This window comes from Phyllobates terribilis, unplaced genomic scaffold, assembly GCF_046119375.1.
Source record: "Phyllobates terribilis strain yellow unplaced genomic scaffold, ASM4611937v1 Scaffold_726__1_contigs__length_752350, whole genome shotgun sequence".
Classification (NCBI taxonomy): Eukaryota; Metazoa; Chordata; class Amphibia; order Anura; family Dendrobatidae; genus Phyllobates; species Phyllobates terribilis.
In genome coordinates, this window is record NW_027363486.1 from 425,333 (window position 1) to 451,595 (window position 26,263).

General features: G+C 45.2%; 1 protein-coding gene and 2 pseudogenes across 1 annotated transcript; all 3 read left to right on the forward strand.

Annotated features, from left to right (window-relative positions):
* The window catches only part of LOC141236830 (uncharacterized), a 363,062-nt pseudogene that overhangs the window by 37,209 nt on the left and 299,590 nt on the right, over positions 1-26,263 (forward strand).
* Positions 1-26,263, forward strand: part of LOC141236831 (uncharacterized) — a 71,795-nt pseudogene that overhangs the window by 12,819 nt on the left and 32,713 nt on the right.
* Positions 19,567-20,129, forward strand: LOC141236833 (oocyte zinc finger protein XlCOF29-like). The gene is made up of 2 exons (XM_073668292.1): positions 19,567-19,774; positions 19,904-20,129. Exons 1-2 carry the CDS (start codon positions 19,697-19,699, stop codon positions 20,126-20,128), a joined length of 303 nt encoding a protein of 100 aa, XP_073524393.1. The 5' UTR covers positions 19,567-19,696; the 3' UTR covers position 20,129.

The window sequence follows — 26,263 nt, forward strand, 5'->3', positions numbered from 1 at the left end:
GCTGGGGCAGATACTGACAGCCAATGAGTGTTCAGAGGGCGGTGCTGGGGCAGATACTGACAGCCAATGAGTGTGCAGAGGGCAGTGCTGGGGCAGATACTGACAGCCAATGAGAGTGCAGAGGGCAGTGCTGGGGCAGATACTGACAGCCAATGAGAGTGCAGAGGGCAGTGCTGGGGCAGATACTGACAGCCAATGAGTGTGCAGAGGGCAGTGCTGGGGCAGATACTGACAGCCAATGAGTGTGCAGAGGGCAGTGCTGGGGCAGATACTGACAGCCAATGAGTGTGCAGAGGGCGGTGCTGGGGCAGATACTGACAGCCAATGAGTGTGCAGAGGGCGGTGCTGGGGCAGATACTGACAGCCAATGAGTGTGCAGAGGTCAGTGCTGGGGCAGATACTGACAGCCAATGAGTGTGCAGAGGGCGGTGCTGGGGCAGATACTGACAGCCAATGAGTGTGCAGAGGGCGGTGCTGGGGCAGATACTGACAGCCAATGAGTGTGCAGAGGTCAGTGCTGGGGCAGATACTGACAGCCAATGAGTGTGCAGAGGTCAGTGCTGGGGCAGATACTGACAGCCAATGAGTGTGCAGAGGGCAGTGCTGGGGCAGATACTGACAGCCAATGAGTGTGCAGAGGGCGGTGCTGGGGCAGATACTGACAGCCAATGAGTGTGTAGAGGGCGGTGCTGGGGCAGATACTGACAGCCAATGAGTGTGCAGAGGGCAGTGCTGGGGCAGATACTGACAGCCAATGAGTGTGCAGAGGGCGGTGCTGGGGCAGATACTGACAGCCAATGAGTGTGCAGAGGGCGGTGCTGGGGCAGATACTGACAGCCAATGAGTGTGCAGAGTGCGGTGCTGGGGCAGATACTGACAGCCAATGAGTGTGCAGAGGGCGGTGCTGGGGCAGATACTGACAGCCAATGAGTGTGCAGAGGGCGGTGCTGGGGCAGATACTGACAGCCAATGAGTGTGCAGAGGGCGGTGCTGGGGCAGATACTGACAGCCAATGAGTGTGCAGAGGGCGGTGCTGGGGCAGATACTGACAGCCAATGAGTGTGCAGAGGGCGGTGCTGGGGCAGATACTGACAGCCAATGAGTGTGCAGAGGGCGGTGCTGGGGCAGATACTGACAGCCAATGAGTGTGCAGAGGGCGGTGCTGGGGCAGATACTGACAGCCAATGAGTGTGCAGAGGGCGGTGCTGGGGCAGATACTGACAGCCAATGAGTGTGCAGAGGTCAGTGCTGGGGCAGATACTGACAGCCAATGAGTGTGTAGAGGGCGGTGCTGGGGCAGATACTGACAGCCAATGAGTGTGCAGAGGGCGGTGCTGGGGCAGATACTGACAGCCAATGAGTGTGCAGAGGGCAGTGCTGGGGCAGATACTGACAACCAATGAGTGTGCAGAGGGCAGTGCTGGGACAGATACTGACAGCCAATGAGTGTGCAGAGGGCAGTGCTGGGTCAGATACTGACAACCAATGAGTGTGCAGAGGGCAGTGCTGGGACAGATACTGACAGCCAATGAGTGTGCAGAGGGCGGTGCTGGACACTGAGGCCAGCTCTGGCTGTGAGATTAGATAACACAGCACAGGGAGCTATCAAGTTTGATAGAGGCGCAGGTAAACAAGCTGGGTGCAGGGAATAAAGCTGTAGTGTCAGTGTTAATATTCTACATTACTGCCGTCTTCTCCTGTATCCAGCGCCGTTCTGCTCCTCTTCTCAGTTACCTGATGTTAAATATACTTATTTTGTATATATATATATATAGGACTGTTTACCAGATGCGACTGTTCAAAGAATATATCATGATATTCTAATAAAAAAAGTAGCGGTTTATTCTTGGATTGTCCATTAAAAAGAATAATTGCAGCAGTTACATAAAATAGGTGAAATAGTTACAAAGTGATTGATTCATGAGTGTCCATCTTTCCCTGGATCCTGAATGGTATTTCGTGTCTTTGTTGAGCACATGTCCGGATGGACCTGCGTCTGGGCCTACATCGTCAGCTGGTTTCCTCAACACGTAGATCCTCCGTCTGATGTACTGTGAAGTAACAAACGAGAGAGCGCCCCCTGCCTGTGTCTCACATGGGTTATATATGGGTTATATAGGCCCCTCATAGCATCTGTTATCTATATATGGCATTAACCATTTACCCTGAGCTAAGTATAAGAATAGCAGGTCGTGTCAGTTAAACCATACCACGAGGCTGACGCAATCTATAGAATCAAAAGTATAAAATGAATACGTATATAGAATTCATTCTAAACTATATAATTACTATTTGACAGTTCCCCCTTTTGAGGGAGACAGACATCAATTGGAAACCTCAAAGTAGATAGGTTCATCATTAGGATAACAGGATCTTCTTTCTTTTCTTCTTCTTTGGCAATATAATTTAATGTCCATAACAATAATAATAGTAATAATATTATCAATATCGGATTATTGTTATAATTATTCAATAGCATAATGATGTGGATTCATGTTATGGTAAGCCGTGACTAATATTCACATAAAATGTATAATTATTCTTCCCTGAATCTAAATTAAAGCAATCACTGGTCCAGTCGTCATAATTTGTGTCATCTGCTCTTCATCCCATCATTTTCTTGGTTTTATAACACAGTTTTTAGATGAAAACTCCTTTGAAATAAATGATAGCGTGTAGATATTGTACAGTCCATAATTGTATTCATTATTGTTCAATCCATAAACTGTTCTCTTTATTAGAAAGATCATGTGTGTCAATTGATAAGAAAACAAAGTCCATGGATGAAATGTAGCTTTAATATCTGTGCAGTGTCACCTGGACTTACGTTGGATTGTCTTTGGATCATTCTGGAATCCTCCGTGTCATCTGCACTGGTCTCATGTCACTTTTGGAACAGATGTGACGTCTTTGGTCAGCATAGCAAGGGTTAACTTGACACTTCCCTGCTTAACATAGCACCATAACCAGTACTTAGTCTTTAATGCACAAGACATATGTCAGGATGGCAGCTTCCTGACAATCACCTTTCCATGTTCTCCAGCTTTCATTGTAGCTTTGCCGGTGATAGGAAACCACTGGAACGTGATGAAAACTTGAACACAACACCGTTCATTTAGCATCGTAGGATCATCGTCCTCTGCGGTCCTGGTGGTCAGTGGTGAATGTAGGATCATCGTCCTCTGCGGTCCTGGTGGTCAGTGGTGAATGTAGGATCCTCGTCCTCTGCGGTCCTGGTGGTCAGTGGTGAATGTAGGATCCTCGTCCTCTGCGGTCCTGGTGGTCAGTGGTGAATGTAGGATTATCGTCCTCTGTGGTCCTGGTGGTCAGTGGTGAATGTAGGATCATGGTCCTCTGCGGTCCTGGTGGTCAGTGGTGAATGTAGGATCATCGTCCTCTGCGGTCCTGGTGGTCAGTGGTGAATGTAAGATCATCATCCTCTGCGGTCCTGGTGGTCAGTGGTGAATGTAGGATCATCATCCTCTGTGGACCTGGTGGTCAGTGGTGAATGTAGGATCATCGTCCTCTGCGGTCCTGGTGGTCAGTGGTGAATGTAGGATCCTCGTCCTCTGCGGTCCTGGTGGTCAGCGGTGAATGTAGGATCCTCGTCCTCTGCGGTCCTGGTGGTCAGTGGTGAATGTAGGATCATCATCCTCTGCGGTCCTGGTGGTCAGTGGTGAATGTAGGATCATCGTCCTCTGCGGTCCTGGTGGTCAGTGGTGAATGTAGGATCATCGTCCTCTGCGGTCCTGGTGGTCAGTGGTGAATGTAGGATCATCATCCTCTGCGGTCCTGGTGGTCAGTGGTGAATGTAGGTTCATCGTCCTCTGCGGTCCTGGTGGTCAGCGGTGAATGTAGGATCCTCGTCCTCTGCGGTCCTGGTGGTCAGTGGTGAATGTAGGATCATCATCCTCTGCGGTCCTGGTGGTCAGTGGTGAATGTAGGATCATCGTCCTCTGCGGTCCTGGTGGTCAGTGGTGAATGTAGGATCATCGTCCTCTGCGGTCCTGGTGGTCAGTGGTGAATGTAGGATCATCATCCTCTGCGGTCCTGGTGGTCAGTGGTGAATGTAGGTTCATCGTCCTCTGCGGTCTGGTGGTCAGCGGTGAATGTAGGATCCTCGTCCTCTCGGGTCCTGGTGGTCAGCGGTGAATGTAGGATCATCGTCCTCTGCGGTCCTGGTGGTCAGCGGTGAATGTAGGATCCTCGTCCTCTTCGGTCCTGGTGGTCAGCGGTGAATGTAGGATCATCGTCCTCTGCGGTCCTGGTGGTCAGCGGTGAATGTAGGATCATCGTCCTCTGCGGTCCTGGTGGTCAGTGGTGAATGTAGGATCATCGTCCTCTGCGGTCCTGGTGGTCAGCGGTGAATGTAGGATCCTCGTCCTCTGCGGTCCTGGTGGTCAGCGGTGAATGTAGGATCATCTTCCTCTGCGGTCCTGGTGGTCAGCGGTGAATGTAGGATCATCGTCCTCTGCGGTCCTGGTGGTCAGCGGTGAATGTAGGATCCTCGTCCTCTGTGGTCCTGGTGGTCAGCGGTGAATGTAGGATCATCGTCCTCTGCGGTCCTGGTGGTCAGCGGTGAATGTAGGATCCTCGTCCTCTGCGGTCCTGGTGGTCAGTGGTGAATGTAGGATCCTCGTCCTCTGCGGTCCTGGTGGTCAGCGGTGAATGTAGGATCATCGTCCTCTGCGGTCCTGGTGGTCAGCGGTGAATGTAGGATCATCGTCCTCTGCGGTCCTGGTGGTCAGCGGTGAATGTAGGATCATCGTCCTCTGCGGTCCTGGTGGTCAGTGGTGAATGTAGGATCATCGTCCTCTGCGGTCCTGGTGGTCAGTGGTGAATGTAGGATCCTCGTCCTCTGCGGTCCTGGTGGTCAGTGGTGAATGTAGGATCATCGTCCTCTGCGGTCCTGGTGGTCAGTGGTGATTGTATTGTAATTGACACAGTCTATTATCACTCAGCATTGTTACCTTCTGGGACTTCCAGATATCGGCTGTTTCTTCTTGTAACTTTTGAGAATCTCTTTAGATTTATAAATATGAAAAGTCTTTATTAAGATAGAATTCATAATTGCGGTATTTTAATTGAAGTCTTCATTCCCTAATCTGATACCAAATCTGGCAATTTCCTAACCTATAATATCACAGTGTACCATAGCAATCAATAATATCCATCTAATCATTATCAAAAGATTAAAATAAATGATGTTTGGAATAATAAAACAATAATAGATAATAATTTATTATTAATCAAGTTCTCCATGTGATAGAACATCTTTTTATGTTATAGGTGTAATTACCTTTTCCAACCAATAGGTGTCAGTGTGTTTTGATGTAACAAATGTTTGTCTTTATTACACAAAGTTTATTAACTAGATATATTTATTAAACCAATAATACCAAAGAATGTATACTCACGACCCAAAATGAATAAATATATGAATGAATGAAAGAATGACTTGTTGTATTTACTCAGAACATTGAAATATTTTCTTCTTATATTCAACATCTGCAAGGAGTTTGTATGTTCTCCCCGTGTTTGTGTGGGTTTCCTAAAGGTTCTCCGGTTTCCTCTCACACTCCAAAGACATCCTGATAGGGAACTTAGATTGTGAGCACCAATGGGGACAGAGGCCATAAAGTCTGTGAAGCGCTGTGGAATTAATGGCGCTATATAAGTGAGTAAAATAAATAAGTATTGGAACCATATCATTATATTTAATGAAGCAATATTCTGCCATTTGTCTTTTTAGACAGAGTAGGTCAGAACTTTGAATTTTTAACTCTTTCTGTGAAGAAATTGACTTTTGAATCATCTCATACGGTTTATAGCAGATGTGTACTCTCCTGCATATGTCATAGATTGGATTAGGGATATGACTCAGTTTAGGAGAGTTTGATTCTGTCTTTTGAAAAGATTTTACCCTTTCTGATTTTACAAAATTAGCTTTATTTATTTTCCTTTCTCGATTCTCATGTTTTCTAGGAAGATCAAGCGACTGCGCACATTTAAATAAAGAAACTTTTTGCGACACAATAACTCGAGATGCTGAATTTATGAATGTAAATTTGTTAACAATTTTTTTTATCATTTGTTGTTATTTCCTATTTTTAATGAGAGTTCTGTACAGCCGTTCAATATGGACATGAATGTAAACGTACATTCTTTCCTACCAATCCTTAATTTTTGAAGAATTTCAATGTCTGGGCAGTATCTAAGGGGTAACATTTCTCCTTACAGAGAGGGACATGTTAAGCACGTCATGGTGAGGAGACTTTTTATGCTCCTCTGGGAAATATGTAAATTGTCTCTTCAGAGAGGAAGAGGACCAGAGTTCTAGAGTTCTGGTTCTCTTCCTCTCTGTAGAATCAATTTGAATATTTCCCAGAGGAGCATTGCGCCTTTAAAAGTCTCCTCACCATGACGTGCTTAACATGTCACTCTCTGTAAGGATAAATGTTACCCATAAGGTACTGGTCTGATGCCTCTCACCCAGCCAAACCAGAACTCACATTTTGCACTGACGAGGGGCAGTACCCCAAAACACAGTGTCTGCAAATTGAGTTTCTGGTTCTGGCTTCTATCCTAAGTCATAAGATAAGGCTCATTAAAGGGTCACTATTGACTTTTAGGATTGCTACTTCCTGTAGGTGGCACTAGAGTTCTGGTCCTCTTCTTCTATGAAGAGACAATTTGCAATGTTTGGGCATGTATTTTTAGTTTCACAGTAAATCAGATTTCTCAGTCTATCAGTATCATTTAACCATTCAGGTGACTCGTTTTCACAAGACATTAACATTAGACGTCTGGAAAATATCACAGGAAGCCACATTTTAAACAACTGAATTCTCTCCTCATTGGTTAAATCAAACTAATCAGCAAAGCTCTCAAATATCTCTGAATTTCTACACACATGGATTTTGACATCATATTTCGGCATGATTTTGTAGAATCTTATCAAATTTTCCTAACTTTAATTTGGAGTTGGGCTTTTAAATTGTCTTCTATTTTAAGTGGCATTTGTATGTCACCTACGTCAATTTTCATGTCTCCTCCCACGTTTCCTCCTATGTCAGTCTCTTGTATGTCCGTCCTATGTCATGAGACACAAGGTCATCTTCAGTAACTGTTTCAGACACGTGTCTCACATATTGATCAAGTTCCTCATTACAGTCAAAATCAGTAACATCATTAGTATCCTTTGACACTATCTCTACACTGTCGTTGTGTTTGGATTTCTCTGACACAAACTTCTGAAATACGTCAACCACCTGTAACATATTTTTCAATTTCTCTTTTTCTCTATTAACACCAGCTTGGAATTTAGCTTGAGATTTTCCATCTCACATTCTGCATATAAGCTGAGCCACAAAACTTCTAAATTACACTAGTCTGAAGACATAAATCTTAGTCTACTTTGCTTTGAAAAAGAATTACTGTATTTTTCAGACTATAAGACGCATAGGACCATAAAACGCACTGACGCTTTAGAGGTGGAAAATACGGGGAAAAAACTTGCAGCAAAATATTTAAAAACATAAATAAGATAATATTTCACCAATGTAAATAGAACTCAACAGCAGCATTATCATCCATTATTACTGACTTTATACTTTGTCATGTGGTTCCTTTGATAACTATAACTCCCATCATGTCCTGCAGCTCCTATGGCATGATGAGTGGTATAATTCACCACAGGAGTGGTACAGTGTTTTATGTCCTTTGTGTTATTTGAACTATGGTATAATGCTTGCCTCTCCTGTTCTTTTCTGGACACTAGACAGGAGCGGGGCCACACAGCAGGGAGCGGCACCGCCATGAATTCACTATGGTCCCACTAGACACGGCAGGGAGCGATGGCAGCAGGTCTTTCAGCGCCGCCATGACTTCACTACGGCTGTGCTAGACACAGCAGGGAGCGATGGCAGCAGGTCTGTCAGTGCCGCCATGAATTCACTACTGCCGCGCTAGACACGGCAGGGAGTGGGGTCACACAGCAGGGAGCGATGGCAGCAGGTCTGTCAGCACCGCCATGACTTCACTACGGCTGTGCTAGACACAGCAGGGAGTGATGGCAGCAGGTCTGTCGGTGCCACCATGAATTCACTACTGCCGCGCTAGACAGGAGGAAGTGAGCTGTCTTCTGTCCAGATCACACTCTGCAGTGACATTACAAAGAGGCAGGGCCGGAACAACACAGAACTCCACAATGCGCAGAGTCCCCCAGCCCTGCCTCTTTGTAATGTCACTGCAGCGTGTGATCTGGACTGGGGACCACCCACATCCTCATGTCTAGCGCAGCCGTAGTGAATTCTTGGCAGCACCAACAGACCTGCTGCCACCAATCTCTGCTGTGTGACCCCGATCCACCACTGCGTCCCCGCACCACAGTGAGCATTTGGACAATAAGATGCACCCCTTTTTTCCTCTGAAATTTGTGGCAAAAAAACTGCGTCTTATAGTCTGAATAATATGGTAATTATATCCATTTTTCCTACCTTAAGATATCTCAGCTTGTTAGACTATGTTGGGCTCTGGTCATCAGCACGTCTATCTTCAGCACTTCTGGTACTTATAGTACGTCTGCTACTTGCCAATCAATCAGGTACCTCTTAGTCCTCACTCTTCTGTAGATTTAGTCTAATCCATGTGACTTGAAGTAATTAATGCAGTGGAATTCCTGAAACTTGGACAACAGGTGTTTAGCAAAGTTCTCAGCACATTCAACTTTGTGCAGAACAAAGTATTCAATGAGAATATTTCATTCATTCAGATCTAGGATGTGTTATTTGAGTGTTCTCTTTATTTTTTTGAGCAGTGTATTTTTTGCTAATCTATTGTATTGTCCCTGACTTTCTATATTCCCAAATAGAGATTACAGTTTTCTGCTGGTTTGAGTATTTCTCTCTGAGAGGGGGTTCGAACGCTTAGGGTCACACAGGGTGTTTCAGGATAAAGACTACGGTGAGCGTGGGGGGAGGGGGGCACAGACAAGGCAGGGATTCTTCCCACCTTGCTTTGTCTCAAACAAATTTAAATCCCTCTTATAAACAAAGATAAAATCCTGCCAGCATGTGTGACACCCTGATTGTATACCACAGTCATGGTCAGCTGATAGCTATGATATAACATGGTTTATTGCATTAATGCATATTTTCCGATCTACTGCTTTGTCACGTGATGTTCTGTACTCCCAGATAGGGATTACCACAGAAACCACAATGCCCTTAGGTAGAATGGAGGATCTGGAGGAGAAGCTGAACTAAAACTGTGTGATAGTGCGACAGCCTTCACATTCTTGGACCCCAGCCTGAAAGTGATAGAGAAATTGAATCTAGAGAAAAATAAGGACCCTGTGACCTGTCTACGAGTTAGCTGTTTAGCTGATTCAATGTATGCTGAATTATTGTGGTCAGTGACCACAGTGATGTGATGAACCCTCCAGAAAATGTCTCCATTCCTTAAAGGCTAATTTAACAGCGAGTATCTCACAATTCCCAACAACATAATTTATTTCAGCAGACCAAAATTTTCTCAAGAAAAAAGCACATGGCCACAAATTAGTCAGAGTTTTGGAACCCTGAGATGAAACGGCCCCTACCCCGACCTCCGAATCATCGACTTCCACAATGAATGGTTCTTGTTGGATTAGAACAGGAGCAGACAAAATACACTTTCAAGTTTTCAAAATCCCTCATAGCATCCGGTGGCCAAACCTTGATATCCACTTCCTTATGTGTGAGGTCAGTAAGAGGTTCAGCAATCTGAGAAAACCCCCTAATGAATTTCCTATAATAGTTGGCGAATCCTACAAAACATTGTAACGCTTTCAGGTCACTAGGTTGGATCCAATTTAATCAATGTAATCAGAGAAAATATCATTCAGAAAGTTGTGAAATCCTGTTGGTGCATTGAAGAATCCAAACGACAGAACAAGATTATCGAATAAAGCCTCAGACGTTAAAGACGCCGATTCCCACTCATCACCCGTCATGATGGGAATCAAATTGTAATAAGCTCCTCTAACGGCAAGGTTAGAAAAGCATTTAGCCCTAAAAGACTGATTAGAGTCATGGCTCCGCTCTGTACACTTCATACACACGCGGCTCCGCTCCGTATGCCTCGTACACATGTGGCTCCGCTCCGTACACCTCATACACACGCGGCTCTGCTTCGTACACACGCGGCTACACTCCGTACACCTCGAACACGTGCGGCTCCGCTCCGTACACCTCGTATGCGCCCGGCTCCGCTCCATACACCTCGTACACACGCGGCTCCGCTCCGTACGCCTCGTACACACGCGGCTCCGCTCCGTACGCCTCGTACACACGCGGCTCCGCTCCGTACGCCTCGTACACACGCGGCTCCGCTCCGCACGCCTCGTACACGCGCTCCTCCGCTCCGCACGCCTCGTACACGCGTGGCTCCGCTCCGTACGCCTCGTACACGCGCGGCTCCGCTCCGTACGCCTCGTACACGCGCGGCTCCGCTCCGTACGCCTCGTACACGCGCGGCTCCGCTCCGTACGCCTCGTACACGCGCGGCTCCGCTCCGTACGCCTCGTACACACGCGGCTCCGCACGCCTCGTACACGCGCTCCTCCGCTCCGCACGCCTCGTACACGCGCTCCTCCGCTCCGTACGCCTCGTACACACGCGGCTCTGCTCCGTACACACGCGGCTCAGCTCCGTACACCTCGTACACACGGCTCCGCTCCGTACGCCTCGTACACACGCGGCTCCGCACGCCTCGTACACGCGCTCCGCACACCTCGTACACGCGCTCCTCCGCTCCGTACGCCTCGTACACACGCGGCTCCGCTCCGTACGCCTCGTACACGCGCGGCTCCGCTCCGTACGCCTCGTACACGCGCGGCTCCGCTCCGTACGCCTCGTACACGCGCGGCTCCGCTCCGTACGCCTCGTACACGCGCGGCTCCGCTCCGCACGCCTCGTACACGCGCTCCTCCGCTCCGCACGCCTCGTACACGCGCTCCTCCGCTCCGCACGCCTCATACACGCCCTCCTCCGCTCCGTACACGCGTGGCTCCGCTCCGTACGCCTCGTACACGCGCGGCTCCGCTCCGTACGCCTCGTACACGCGCGGCTCCGCTCCGTACGCCTCGTACACGCGCGGCTCCGCTCCGCACGCCTCGTACACGCGCTCCTCCGCTCCACACGCCTCATACACGCCCTCCTCCGCTCCGTACACGCGCGGCTCCGCTCCGTACGCCTCGTACACGCGCGGCTCCGCTCCGTACGCCTCGTACACGCGCGGCTCCGCTCCGTACGCCTCGTACACGCGCGGCTCCGCTCCGTACGCCTCGTACACGCGCGGCTCCGCTCCGTACGCCTCGTACACGCGCTCCTCCGCTCCGCACGCCTCGTACACGCGCGGCTCCGCTCCGTACGCCTCGTACACGCGCGGCTCCGCTCCGTACGCCTCGTACACGCGCGGCTCCGCTCCGTACGCCTCGTACACGCGCGGCTCCGCTCCGTACGCCTCGTACACACGCGGCTCTGCTCCGTACACACGCGGCTCAGCTCCGTACACCTCGTACACGCGCGGCTCAGCTCCGTACACCTCGTACACGCGCGGCTCCGCTCCGTACACCTCGTACACACGCGGCTCTGCTCCGTACACACGCGGCTCTGCTACATCCACACTGTAAACCCCTCCTGACCCCACACATAAACTTCAGCTCATCCAGCACCATGACAACCAGCACAGCAGATTCCTGCATCCACTGAGGCCCCTGATCATGTGACCCCTGACTCCTCCCCTCCTGTGACCTCATCACAGCTCCTGTGCGCACAGAGCAGCCATATATGTGGTGGCGGCTCTGCAGGTGGAGGTATGTGGAGACCCCATTACTGGGCGCAGGGGGCATTAAACCCTTCAGCACGGAGACTCTTTTGGGGTCTCTGTGTGGTGTGAACAGTGAGGTAACAGCTGTGGGCAGAATGCGGTTTAGCTGGTTCCCGTCCACATTAGATCCATTCAGACGACTGCAGGATGAAGGACAGAAGCCCAGAGAAGTCCTCACACAACGCCATTATTCCTCTCCTAGCTCCAGCGCAGTAATGTAGATAGTAGTGATTATCTCTCCATTACTGGATCGAGTATCGCCGGTGCTCGAGCCTCATATGTTTCGCAGCTGTTGGCCACTAAACATGCAAGGATTGCCCGCCATACACGGTAATGGGGTAGCCATGTTGGCTACTGGCATTACTGTGACTGTTCGGCCGCATCGGATCTTATAGAAGACCCGGAAACGCGGTTGTTTTAGGAGGGAGAGCTTAGATTAATGCCCCCCAGCCCTAAATATTATAAAGTTGTAACCTTTAGTGCCTTTCATGTGGCACTAAAACACTAAAAGGTGAATTTGAAGGGGTTTTCCCACAAACGAAAGTTGATTAACCCCTTAACAACATTTGCCGTACTAATACGCATCTGTGCCCTGGGACTTAAGAGCCAGACCCGTATTAGTACGTCATGGCGATCGCGCGCGCACACAGGCCGGGTGATTGTCACAGCTGATACCCGGTACTATGTGCAGGGAGCGGTCCTGCACCGCTCCCAGCACATTAACCCCCGCGATGCTGCGATCGAAGTCGATCGCGGCATTGCGGGGGCAAGGGGAGGTGATCGCCGATACTCACCTCCTCTTCCGGCTTCCAGCGCAGTCTGCAAAGGCTTCCCGGGTGTTGCCATGACGACCCGATGTCGTCATGACAACATCCGGGTCACCAGACAGCAGGAAGATTGCTTGGACATGCGCAGTGCATCTCCAAGCAATCTTCACACTGTGCATTTCTGACAGCTTGCATGGCATAGGGATGGTGCTGCATTCCTGTGCCATGCAGGCGATCAGAGAAAAAAAAGTGAAAGTCCCAGAGTGGGACAAAGTAATAAAGTGTATAAACTGTGTGAAAGTGGAAAAAAAAATAAAAAAAAATTTTGCAAAAATATTTAAAAAAAATAAAAAAAATAATCCACCAAAAATAAAAATATAATGTACCCATCAATAAATATTATTATAAAAAAAAAAACAACAAAACAATAGAAGTACACATATTTGGTATCGCCGCGTCCGGAACAACCTGACCTATAAAACTGTCCCACTAGTTAACCCCTTCAGTGAACACGGTAAAAAAAAAAAAAAAAAAAACGAAGCAAAAAACAATGCTTTATCACCATACCGCCAAACAAAAAGTGGAATAACACGCGATCAAAAAGACGCATATAAATAAAAATGATACCGCTGAAAACGTCATCTCGTCCCGCAAAAAACAAGCCTCCATACAGCTCCATCAGCCGAATAATAAAAAAGTTATAGCTCTCAGAATAAAGTGATGCTAAAAAATATTTTTTTCTATAAAATAGCTTTTATTGTGTATAAGCGCCAAAACATAGAAAAATGATACAAATGTGGTACCGCTGTAAACGTACTGACCCGAAGAATAAAGCTACCTCATCAATTTTACCACACGCGGAACAGAATTAAAAAAAAAAAAAAAAAAACAATTCCTGAATTGTTGGTTTTTGTTTATTCTGCCTCCCAAAAATCGGAATAGAAAGCAATCAAAAAATGTCACGTGCCTGAAAATGGCACCAATAACAACGTCAAGTCATCCCGCAAAAAACGAGCCGTCACATGACTGTCTGCCAAAATCTGGAAAAATTATAGCTCTCAAAATATGGCGATGCAAAAACTAGATTTTACAAAAAATGCGTCTTTTAGTGTGTGACAGCTGTCAGTCATAAAAATCCCATATGATTCTGGCATTGCTGTAATCACACCGACCCGAAGAATAAAGTCGTCTAATCACTTATACCGCACAAGGAACAGCGTCAAAAATAAACTCTTGGGTTAGGATTGGGCTAGGGTTAGGGCTGGGTTTGGGGCTAGGGCTGTGCTGGGGCTAGGGTTGTGCTGGGGCTAGGGTTGTGCTGGGGCTAGGGTTGTGCTGGGGCTAGGGTTGTGCTGGGGCTAGGGTTGTGCTAGGGCTAGGGTTGTGCTAGGGTTAGGGCTGGGGTTGGGATTTTTTTCAAAAGTAAGAAAAAAAGATGACGATATGGCGACTAGTGTTGAGAGCAAGTGCTCGCTACTTGAGTTTGCATCGGGTGCTCTGGTATGCATTGAGTATCGTGGGTATTTGAGTGACATGCTCGAGTCTCTGCCCCATATGCTTCGCGGCCAAAAAACTTTACGGGGATTGCCTGCCATGCACGAGCGATCCCCGCATGTTTTTTTTTGGGTGTCTAATAACCGTGAAACATGCGGAGCAGGGACTCGAGCATGTCACTCGAGCACACGCTGTACATGGTGCATACCTGAGTACCCGATGCAAACTCAAGTAGCGAGCACTTGCGCTCAAGAATAATGACAACTTATTCAATATGATGACCTAATGTAAACAAATTCTGTGCCGTACCTCTGGGTTCAAAATGTTCACTATACACCTTAATAAAATCCTTGAGGGGTATAGTTTCCAAAATGGGGACACTTGTGGGGGAGCTCCACTGTTTAGGCACATCACAGGCTCTCCAAACGCGACATGGTGTCCGCTAACAAATTGAATGCAAAATCGGCTCAAATTGTTAGCGGACGCCATGTTGCGTTTGGAGAGCCCCTGTGTGCCCAAACATTGGAGCTCCCCCACAAGTGACCCCATTTTGGAAACTAGACCCCCCAAGGCACCTATCTAGATGCATAGTGAGCACTTGGAACCCCCAGGTGCTTCACAAATTGATTCGTAAAAATGAAAAAGTGAAAAAAAAAAACACTTTTTCATTTTTATGAATCAATTTGTGAAGCACCTGGGGTTCCAAGTGCTCACTATGAATCTAGATAGGTGCCTTGGGGGGTCTAGTTTCCAAAATGGGGTCACTTGTGGGAGAGCTCCAATGTTTGGGCACACAGGGACTCTCCAAATGCAACATGATATCCGCTAACAAATTGTCGGCTCAAATTGTTAGCGGACACCATGTTGCGTTTGGAAAGCCCCTGTGTGCCCAAACTTTGGAGCTCCCCCACAAGTGACCCCATTTTGGAAACTAGACCCCCCAAGGCACCTATCTAGATTCATAGTGAGCACTTGGAACCCCAGGTGCTTCTCAAATTGATTCATAAAAATGAAAAAGTGTTTTTTTTTTTCACTTTTTCATTTTTACGAATCAATTTGTGAAGCACCTGGGGGTTCCAAGTGCTCACTATGCATCTAGAAAGGTGCCTTGGGGGGTCTAGTTTCCAAAATGGGGTCACTTGTGGGGGAGCTCCAAAGTTTGGGCACAGAGGGGCTCTCCAAACGCAATGTGGTGTCCGCTAACAATTTGAGCCGATTTTCCATTCAATTTGTTAGCGGATACCATGTTGCATTTAGAGAGTCCCTGTGTGCCCAAACATTGGAGCTCCCCCACAAGTGACCCCATTTTGGAAACTAGACCCCCCAAGGCACCTATCTAGATGCATAGTGAGCACTTGGAACCCCTAGGTGCTTCACAAATTGATTCGTAAAAATTAAAAAGTGTTTTTTTTTTCACTTTTTCATTTTTACGAATCAATTTGTGAAGCACCTGGGGGTTCCAAGTGCTCACTATGCATCTATAAAGGTGCCTTGGGGGGTCTAGTTTCCAAAATGGGGTCACTTGTGGGGGAGCTCCAAAGTTTGGGCACACAGGGGCTCTCCAAACACAACATGGCGTCCGCTAATTATTCAAGCAAATTTTACAATCAAAAAGTCAAATGGCGCTCCTTCCCTTCCGAGCCCTGCCATGCGCCCAAACAGTGTTTTTTCCCCAAATATTGGGTATCTGCGTGCCCAGGGGAAATTGCGCAACAAATTTTGGGGTCCATTTTTTCTTGTTACCCCTGTGAAAATAAAAAAAATTGGGTCTAAAATAACATTTTTGTGAAAAAAGTTAAATGTTCATTTTTTTCTTCCACATTCAAAAAATTCCTGTGAAGCACCTGAAGGGTTAATAAAGTTCTTGAATGTGGTTTTGAGCACCTTGAGGGGTGCAGTTTTTAGAATGGTGTCACTTTTGGGTATTTTCTGTCATAAAGACCCCTCAAAGTGACTTCAAATGTGATGTGGTCCCTAAAAAAATGGTTTTGTAAATTTTGTTGGAAAAATGAGAAATCGCTGGTCAACTTTTAACCCTTATAGCTCCCTAACAAAAAAAAATTTTGGTTCCAAAATTGTGCTGATGTAAAGTAGACATGTGGGAAATGTTATTTATTAACTCTTTTGTGTGACATATAGCTCTGATTTCAGGGCTTAAAAATTCAAATTTTGAAAATTGCAAAATTTTCTAAATTTTCGCCAAATTTCCATTTTTTTCACAAATAAATGCAAGTGATATCGAAGAAATTTTTCCAAAACCATGAAGTACAATATGTCACGAAAAAACATTCTCAGAATCAGGGGGATCCGTTGAAGCGTTCCAGAGTAATTACCTCATAAAGTGACAGTGGTCAGAATTGTAAAAATTGGCCCGGTCATTAACGTGCAAACCACCCTCGGGGCTTAAGGGGTTAAAATATTGTCTGTGTCTGACCGTGTACGGAACATACCACATCTCCTGGGCAGGAGATGAAGCAAAAGAGTATACAGACATTACAGCCGGGGATCGCAGAGGATTCATTTTGTGAGGTAAAATATTGTTTAAAAACAGACAGTGAAATATTTTATCTCACAAAATGAATCCTCTGCGATCCCCTGCTGTAATGTCTGTATACTCTTTTGCTTCATCTCCTGCTGTAATGTCTGTATTGTCTTTTCCTTCCTCCCCCGCACAGGAGATGTGGTATGCTCCGTACACGGTCAGACACAGACAATTTTTTAAATGAACTTTCATTCGTGGGAAAACCCCTTTTGCCTTTTTTTTTAAACCTATTAAATAAATAATGAATTTAGAAACATATTTTTGATAACCGGCCAAGGTAAAACAGACACCTGGGAGCTGATATTATCTGGCTAGGAAGGTCCATGAATATGATGGCCCTTTGCTGCACTTTGCCAGGCTCTTGCCGATTATCATGGTGCATTGGCATTTGGCGCAATATTTTTGGGAGTCTATGTCAGCTGGCCTCAATCCCAGGGGTTAGTATTGGAGAGACATCTATGCGACACCCCCATTACTAACCCAGTAAGCTAAAAAAAAAAAAAACACACACGAAAAACACTGCCTGGTTCACCAATTTATTAATTAAAAAAAGCCTTGCTGGTCCGAGGTAGTCCAAGGATTCCGACATAGTCCACAAATGGCAACCTGAAAGACATAAAAAGAGAGAATTAAATAAAGACAAGAGCCAGTCCCTCATTCACCAATTTATTATCCCCGCAGTTCCGATGTAGTCCATGGCATATTGACGTCTCGTATGTCTCGCTATAGGCACAAGCAGCGTTTCATGGAGACATCATGGAAAGAAAGTTGTTGGAAAACGCACCTGTTGCAATGTTTCGAGGTTGGACACCTTTTAAAAGCCAGCGTCCTATCCCTTGGGTGTTTCTTATATAGTGATTGTCTCATGACAAGAAGATCTCGAATGTCAGAACCAATACACACACATTACATAAAGATAATACATGACACAAGAAACAAACAACCACCACCGTCCATTGAGTTACAGGATTCTAACCTGTTAATACTAGAAATATATTGCACAGGAGATACCGCAGCCGATTCCCACAAGAATAATCCTGGGAACACAGAATTAGAGATGATTGTGTCTCAGCAGTTTCTATAGGATTTAATACATTCCTAATTTCGGAGAGTAATATAAATACAGCAGAGAACAGAGGAATAAAGTTCAGAGAAGAAGCTTCATAGAAAGACAATGAAGTTACAGACGTCATTTAACCCTTTGGGAGAAAGTGATTCCAGGGACTAAATTCAGAACACGTCTCTGTAGAAGTTTACTGCGTTGTGATTGTGAATCTGCTGTGGTCGTTTCTTCTAACACCGACTATTGGAGATCAGAACTTTTATCACAGTTTCCGAGAAATGTCTGGCCACGGTGGTCTCACCAAACTTCTGCTCTTCTTCATTCTTTTTCTTGCAGGGGCCGCAGTGGAATTTCATCCAAGAGTCATAGAGCCAAATAGAGAAGCGATGTTCCTTCAGTCTGATTTTAATTGATTGTTCTGTTTGTCCAACATCCACTTTATCACAAGGCACTTTATTGAGTAAATCACACCAGAACTGTAAAGGTATGTGCCCACGATCAGGAATAGCAGCGTTTTGGATGCAGCTCACCTGCGCTGCGTCCAAAACTCTGCGTTCTACATCTATTTGATGCTGCGTAAACTCACCCACGGCGCGGGTTTACAAGCATCCGCATGTCCATTTCTGTTGCAGAAACGCTCGTCTCCGCAACAGAAATTTTCACAACAGAATGTATTGGATGTGTTAAATCCACATGGTTCACTGAACACATGCGGATTTAACTGCGTGATTAGAACACAGCGTTTTGGATGGAGCCAGTATAGGCTACTTCCAAAACACTGCTATTTCCTGATCGTGGGCATATACCTTAGCAGGTAAAAAAACACCAATATCCACAGGTATCCCTTCTAATTGGTGGGAAAACTATCACCTTTAATCCTTGAACAGTTCTGGCATGACAAACATGGAAAAGTGCCCCTTTATGGATTTGAAAGAAAGTCTGTTTAGATACTTTAGCTTAATAATATCAGTTCTAATCAAATGGTTAGATAATAATTTACCCATAAGATTTACAAATTGTGAGGTTGTTTTAAAAATCTTATATTTAGGGTGTTTTTGTGTTGCCACCTTTATAAGAATCACAATGATTTTGTTTTTGTTCCGCTGATAGATACATACGACCCAACTATAAAAAACGTATTGCCCATCCAGAGGGAAAAAAACACTGTACATGGAGACATTGGCATCAAATAACTCTTGTGTTGGTGTTCTTACAAACAAGCTTTCATAAATTCCTCAAACTTCTGTGTGTGAATTAGACATGGGATCTAACGTGATAGAATATTACAGTCCGCGGAAGGCGGGAAACATTCATATACACGGCTGGTGGTGATGTAGTTAGTGACGGACTCCGGCCAAATATATGTCTGTCGTCCTCATCGTGAAGTAGTTATTTCTCATGTCACGTGTAATGAATATCTCCTGCAGTATTACTAATGCTGATTCCAGTGTCAGAAAATGAGACGAGAATTAGCGTTATGGAAGATGCAGACTCCGAGGAAGAGACTGCTTGTTATCTGTGGCCTAAAATATATAGGTTTTATTAGTAGATGCCAGGGAAAAAATCAGAATGTTGTATTATTATTATTATACAATTGCTGCTTGGGCCCCCACCGCCAGTTTCTGTATTTACTGGTCAGTGCCAACAAACTTGTGATTCCTACAGTCAATCAGTTGCCAAAGCAGTAAGGAGCACAACCATTGATTGGGAGCATGGAGGAGATGTCTTAGTCAGCAATTCAACTTATATTCCAGTCCATATAAGACTAGAGAATACAACATCTACACATTCTATCTCCTGATATGTTTCCCATTATTGTCTCCAGTAATTATATTATTACACAGAATTCATTATGATGCTACATCGGCTCATCTTCTTCTCATTCAAGTCTTTACAATATTGGATCCTCTCAGTGAAGATCTTCCATAGAAGATAATTTTCCTGATTTACCTATCAAAGATGGACATGGACAGAGACAAGATGACGGAGAGGATATTACACCTCACCCTAGAGATCCTCTTCCAGCTTACTGGAGAGGTGAGAGATTCTGATGACGTCACATTACATCATTCTTATCTATGGGAATAACAGATGGACAGAACTGGAGAGGTGAGGACTCTGGAAATGTCTATAGTGAGATTTATTAATTTGTCTCTCCATTACCAGGATTACACAGTAGTGAAGAAGACCTCTAGTGAGCGCTGTCAGGACCCTGTGTCTGAGGGATGGGGAAGACCCCTGAGCCCAATCATGGGGCCTCCACCTCAACCCCAGATGCATGAGGACTTCAATGACCAGAAGATCCTAGAACTCGCCTACAAGATGATTGAGCTGCTAGCTGGAGAGGTGACACTGCTGGGAATACTGGGACATTATACAGTAACGATATGAAGGGATCGGGCGGATGACGATATCATTGTATGTGTCAGGCTCATATAAGGTGTCAAGATGTCGCCGTCTATTTCTCCATGGAGGAGTGGGAGTATTTAGAAGGACACAAAGATCTGTACAAGGATGTCATGATGGAGGTACCCCAGCCCCTCACATCACCAGGTAATAGACAGGACTAAATACACACGGACTATAATTATCTGTATGTAAAGAATGAATTCAGTCCCTGTATGTATTTCCTCCAGATCTATCCAGTAAGAGGACAACACCAGAGAGATGTCCCTGTCCTCGTCTTTCACAGGACTGTAAACAAGAAGATCCCAATGTTCCTCAGGATCATCAGGTAGATGGAGAGAAGGTGTCATGAGATCTCCCCTATGATGTGTAGACGGCTGTGAAGGTCTTGTGCTCAGTCTTGTTTTATCCACCAGTATTATATGTTTTATACTTGTGTAATGAGAACGGTGGAGATGGCAGGATTAGAGCTGATCATAGATGTGAGTTCTCAATCTATCTGTAACTTTTGCAATATTTGTTTCAGGGTGAAGATCTGACCCATAATCATAGTACAGAGAGATATGTGAGGGGTGATGAGTGGTGTAAAGAGGAGATTCCTACAGATAACCGTCCAGGTGAGTAGTAATCACTAAATTCAGAGAAGTCACGGATTCATCTCAGTCACCGGCTGTGGTTGCTTTATCGGTAGTGTAGTCCGGCCGTATCACAATCGTGTGATCACCATTTTGCCTCTAGACCACAACATTCTCCTCCACCGAAAACTGTTCAAATGACTTTGGGCTTTGAAAGCCATTTTCTATAGAGGTTATAACCTCGAAGATCCACTTACCCCCCTGGAATAAGAAGATGCTGACCGTTACCTGCCCAGATCTGTAAACTACAAAGCCAAATGACAGCATACCTAGAATGTGCTGACAAATTAGAAAATAATATTATGATGGGCCTGTAAGAGAAAGTGGAGGGTAATGATGCTGTTGGCTTCCTAGATCCCTGATATATTATTGGATGAATCTACCTTCTCTCCCTTCTGTGCTGCTGAATATGATCATATGGTCCCTACAAGACCAGGTCCAGTCTTTCTGGCCAAACTTTGCTTTTATGATTGACAACATTAAATGTGCAGTGAGGGTCAAGTGTGAATTTCTGTACAATAACAACAGAGTTTCCCTTTATCCTGACTTTTCAATTTCTTTTAAAACCAACTAACTTCAAACAGGATTGCGATAAATTACACAAAAAACATTACACCTGTGCCATGATATATCTCTAAGCTGTGCGTGGCTGATGGCTGTAATATACATTTATTGTGTTGGCATGGCTCGAGCCCTGGTTTCATAGATTCACTCCACGTCATAAATTCCATTATGTTTTCAATCCTAAGGAATTCAGATTACTGCACAATCTCTCCTGAAATGGGAGCACTAATACTTTCTCTACTCTTCTGCTCCGGACTCATAGTAGCTCCAATGGTCTACCATAAATGAATGCAACTTCGGTTTAGTGTTGGAGCTCTCCCTTATATATACGTTGTTGTTGAGGATGTAACATATAATAAAAAAATGTCTTTTTTACAGGTTTATTCTGTATGATAGGTTGATTGTGGTGGGATCGACCGCCCTCCCTTTTGTGAGTCTGTAACTCCCTTTTGGTATTTAAAAGAAGGTCTGGTCTCTATTGCCTCTTCCAAATGCTCAAAATCTAAATTTAAGACCCCTCATCTCTGCAGTATTATAAAAAGTTCTCTTTAAAATTCTAATATTTCTTCTTCAATCTCAGCTGACAGAAAATATTGGCCCTTATGATAGTTTAGATTGCCAAGAGCCACTGAGCCCCATACTCTAATTACCCCAGAGAGGTTTCTCCACTAGTTACTAATTTTTTACTGATAAAGACTGTTGAGTTTGATCATTTCAGTAGATGTGTTATTGACTATACTCAGTTTTTGACTACAGCAGTTAGTGCCCAAAATACTCAGATTTAACCACTTCCCACAGCCAGTTTTGTGTTCCTCATCAGCCCATTTTTCAGATCTGACTTGTGTCTCTTTTATGAGGTGATAACTTCACAAATGATAATCTGAAACAAATGGACCTTACAAATTATTTTCCAACTTCTCTTGAATCCAACAATCCCCTATATATGGTTATACACTACTGTCTGGGCACATGGCAGGTTAAGAAGGGAAGGAGCGCCATTTAGTTATCTGAATGCAGATCTTGCTGAAATAGTTGGCAGACACAATGTATTGGAGGCGCTGTTCATAGTCACCTGGCAGCTCAAAAGATGGCCACCACGAACAGGCTTGTCACTATCTACTCTATTTTCCAGATCCCAGGGATTGCCTTGCTCATCACCCTTTAACCCCTCTACATGTATCTGAACTTACACAGAGACCCCTAAGCTTGGGCCACGGTGTTACTTGCTGTTCAGTGGTGTGAGATCAGAACAAGAACAGTCAGGCAGCTGGGTCAGAACCAGGAGGGCAGAAAAAATACAAAATCAGAAGATACAAGAGTAGTCAGTAAACGGGCCGAGGTCACAACAGGAAACAAATACACAAGCTGGGAGCTGAGCACAGAGGACTGAACCAGAGGAGAACAAGGCTGTATCTGGCAGCTCCCGGCAATATGCTTCCACCTTTAGTAGGGTGTGGTGCTCTCCAGTTGGCTGGAGTAGGGAGCAGATTACTCCAGCTGGACAGTACACACACCCATACTGCCAGACTGGATGGTACTACTGGTTCCAGGCACCCTAATCTTAGTGGCTGGACAGAGGCTGCACCATCCAGGGCTTCTGGTTCTGACATCTCCTCCATCACCAGCGCCGCCTGCAGAATGAATAAGGCGGCGCCTGGTGACAGAAGCACACATCGCAGGAGCAGATTCCAGAGGATATGGGACACAGTGAATTAATCTATGGGAGTAGTGACTATTTTGACTCCACGGCCACTTTCCAGAAATTATCACGCAATGGATGTTGGAGAGTGAAAATTGCACATTTGCCATTTTATTCCCAAACACATAGTACCCAGATTGTGCTACAGGAGACACACTCCGTAAATTAAGTAGGGTCTTCTCACTATAGTAATGCCAAACACTTGGATGCTAAATGTGATCTGAGCACACTGCAAGGCTCAGAAGTGAGGGTGAGATTTAACTTTGGGAGAGCGGATATTGCTGGATTAGTTTATGGAAGCCATGTTGCTTTTCAGGAGCCTTGGAGCCACTAATAATGTGGAAACCTGTTTTTCCACTGATAGATGATGGACCTGAGTGGGGGCTTGTTTTTTGTGAGATGAGTAGAAGTTTTTATTGGTATTATTTTTGCCTACATAACATGGTTTGGTGGCTTTTTATTCCATATTTCGGAGGAGGAATTAACAAACAGTTGAACACTACGATCCACTGGTTCATCCTATGAGGTTTTCTATTAGACTGTGAAATGTTATTGTCCTGGTGAATAATTCAATATTTTACATAACTTTCCAGTTTAAGTAGAAATTAAAAAAATAATTCAAAAATAATAATTGGTTTTCTTCTTGGCAGATGACTGTACCAGGAGATCAGAGGGACAGCTGACATTTTCAATTTTTAAATCAGATGATCTTGAGATCCCAGAGGATACAATTGAAATGAATGCCATTACTCCAGATATACCATCATCCCTTCACAGCAAAGAGCTATCATCTGATCCTTTGAAACAGGTCCTGTCTTCTGATTCATTAGTGACTACTAAGGAAAGTCAAAGTCACAAAATAAGCATTAAACAACAAACTGCTCCTAATGCAAAGAAGCCATTTTCACTTTCAGAATATGAAGATAGTTTTTCCCTCGAAAAGTCTTTTCTTAAATATCAAAAAATTCACGCAGCAGAAAATAGATTTTCTTGTTCCAAGTGTGGGAAATATTCTAACCAGAAATCTAATCTTGATGGTCACCAGAGACTTCACACAGGGGAGAAGCCATTTTCCTGTTCAGAATGTGGGAAATATTTCACACAGAAATCAAGTTTTGTTAAGCACCAGAGAATTCACACAGGGGAGAAGCCTTTTTCCTGTTTGGAATGTGAGAAATGTTTTAGCCAGAAATCAGATTTGGTTATCCACCAGAGAAGCCACACAGGGGAGAAGCCTTTTCCCTGTTCCGAATGTGGGAAATGTTTTAGCCTGAAATGGAATCTTGTTAGTCACCAAAGAACTCATACAGGGGAGAAGCCTTTCTCATGTTCAGAATGTGAGAAATGTTTTAACCAGAAATCAGCTTTGGTTAAGCACCAGAGAATTCACACAGGGGAGAAGCCTTTTTCCTGTTTAGAATGTGGGAAATGTTTTAACCAGAAATCAGATTTGGTTAAGCACCAGAGAACTCACACACAGGAGAAGCCTTTTTCCTGTTCAGAATGTGGGAAATGTTTTACACGGAAATCAACTCTTAATAAACATCAGAGAACTCACAAAGGGGAGAAGCCTTTTTCATGTTCAGAATGTTAGAAATGTTTTAGTTGAAATTTTTTTCTTGTTAAAGAGGTTGTGCACTACTAGGACAACCGCTTGTCATTTCTTGTGTTTGGCCTTGTTAAAAATAAAAGCACTCGGGGCATGGCGATGCTGAGGAGCTGAGAGGACGCAGGAGATCTGAGCTCCCGCTATCCGGCTCATAATCCTATACTCACCAGACCCTGATTTTCATTTATGTGCCCTGCAGCACAGCTCCGGAGAAGCGGGGAGCGGCTGGGCTTCTGAGGAACTGCTACGGAGAGGGCTCTGATCCATCGCGCTCTGTGGACCACGGCAGAGTAAACTCTCTGAGGAGCGGCGGCCATCTTGAGGGTTCTGCACGTGGCGCAGCTCACAGGCGCCACTGAAAATATATGCTGACAGTCGGTCTCCCTCTGAAAGGCCTGAGGAGCGACGGGCTTCTGGAGAGGTGCAGCAGTGAGTGTACCGGACAACCCGGTCCCGAGGCCTATCTAGGGGCCATTGGAATATCTGAAGGAGGGAAACACAGCAGCCACATCCTAACTCTGCAAGGGGAAGTGTAAGCCCTGGGGCATGAGACTCTCAGCCTATATTTAGTCCCTTGCATTCATATATGGTACACAGAGTGACTGAAACAATATACAAAGCAACCAGAAACCACTATTTCCTCCAACTTTTATTATTGGAAATAACATATGTTTTCTACTGAAACTGGCATATAATTTATAAAAGATATTACTGAGGCACCGCTGCAGTAAAGATACCAGGTGGCAGCATTGTCCAGACACTGACCTCTACATAATAAATCTGCATAATATACAATTGGAGTAAACATAATACAATATATTCTGCCTATAACGTTACAAAATGAGCCGAGGGAAAAACTCTAGTATAGAAAATAAATTGAAAGACTTTGCCAGAGGGGACCCCCAGGAAAATTCTCGATTGAGAAAGGGGCCAACATCCTTGTCACATAAAACAACGGATCAACGTAAGAGTAATGTATCTGATGAGGAGGAGGGGGAGTGACACGAAGAAATGACTTTGAAGCAAGTTGCTGACCAACTTTTAGAAGCTATATCCACTTGCAAGAACTGTGACCGGAAAGATAGAGGAGGTTCTTTCAGATGTGGGCCTACTCCGCCAAGACATGCAAACTATGAAGAAACGTGTCACTAAGGCTGAGACAAGGGTATCAGAACTGGAAGATAAACTGCCACCTATTGTTAATAAGTTGACCAAGGTGGCGGGATCCATAACACCTGGCGCCAAAAAGCTGATGACCTAGAAAATCAAATGCGAAGAAATAATATATGAATTATTGGCCTACCAGAACGAACAGAGGGTCAGCATCCTGAAATCTATTTGGAAAATTGGCTTAAATCTACCCTAGGAGATGAATACTCCCCGGTCTTTGCTGTGGAAAGGGCCCACAGAGTTCCAGCAAACCCCCCCCCCTCCTGGGGCCCCTCCTAGACCCCTTCTTGCTAGACTGATGAATTCTAAGGTCAGAGATACCATCCTGAGTTTAGCATGACAAAAAGGCTCTATTAAATACAACAATTCTGCAATTTCTATTTTCCCTGATTTTTCTGTGGAACTACAAAAACAGAGAGCCCAATTTATGGATGTAAAGAAGA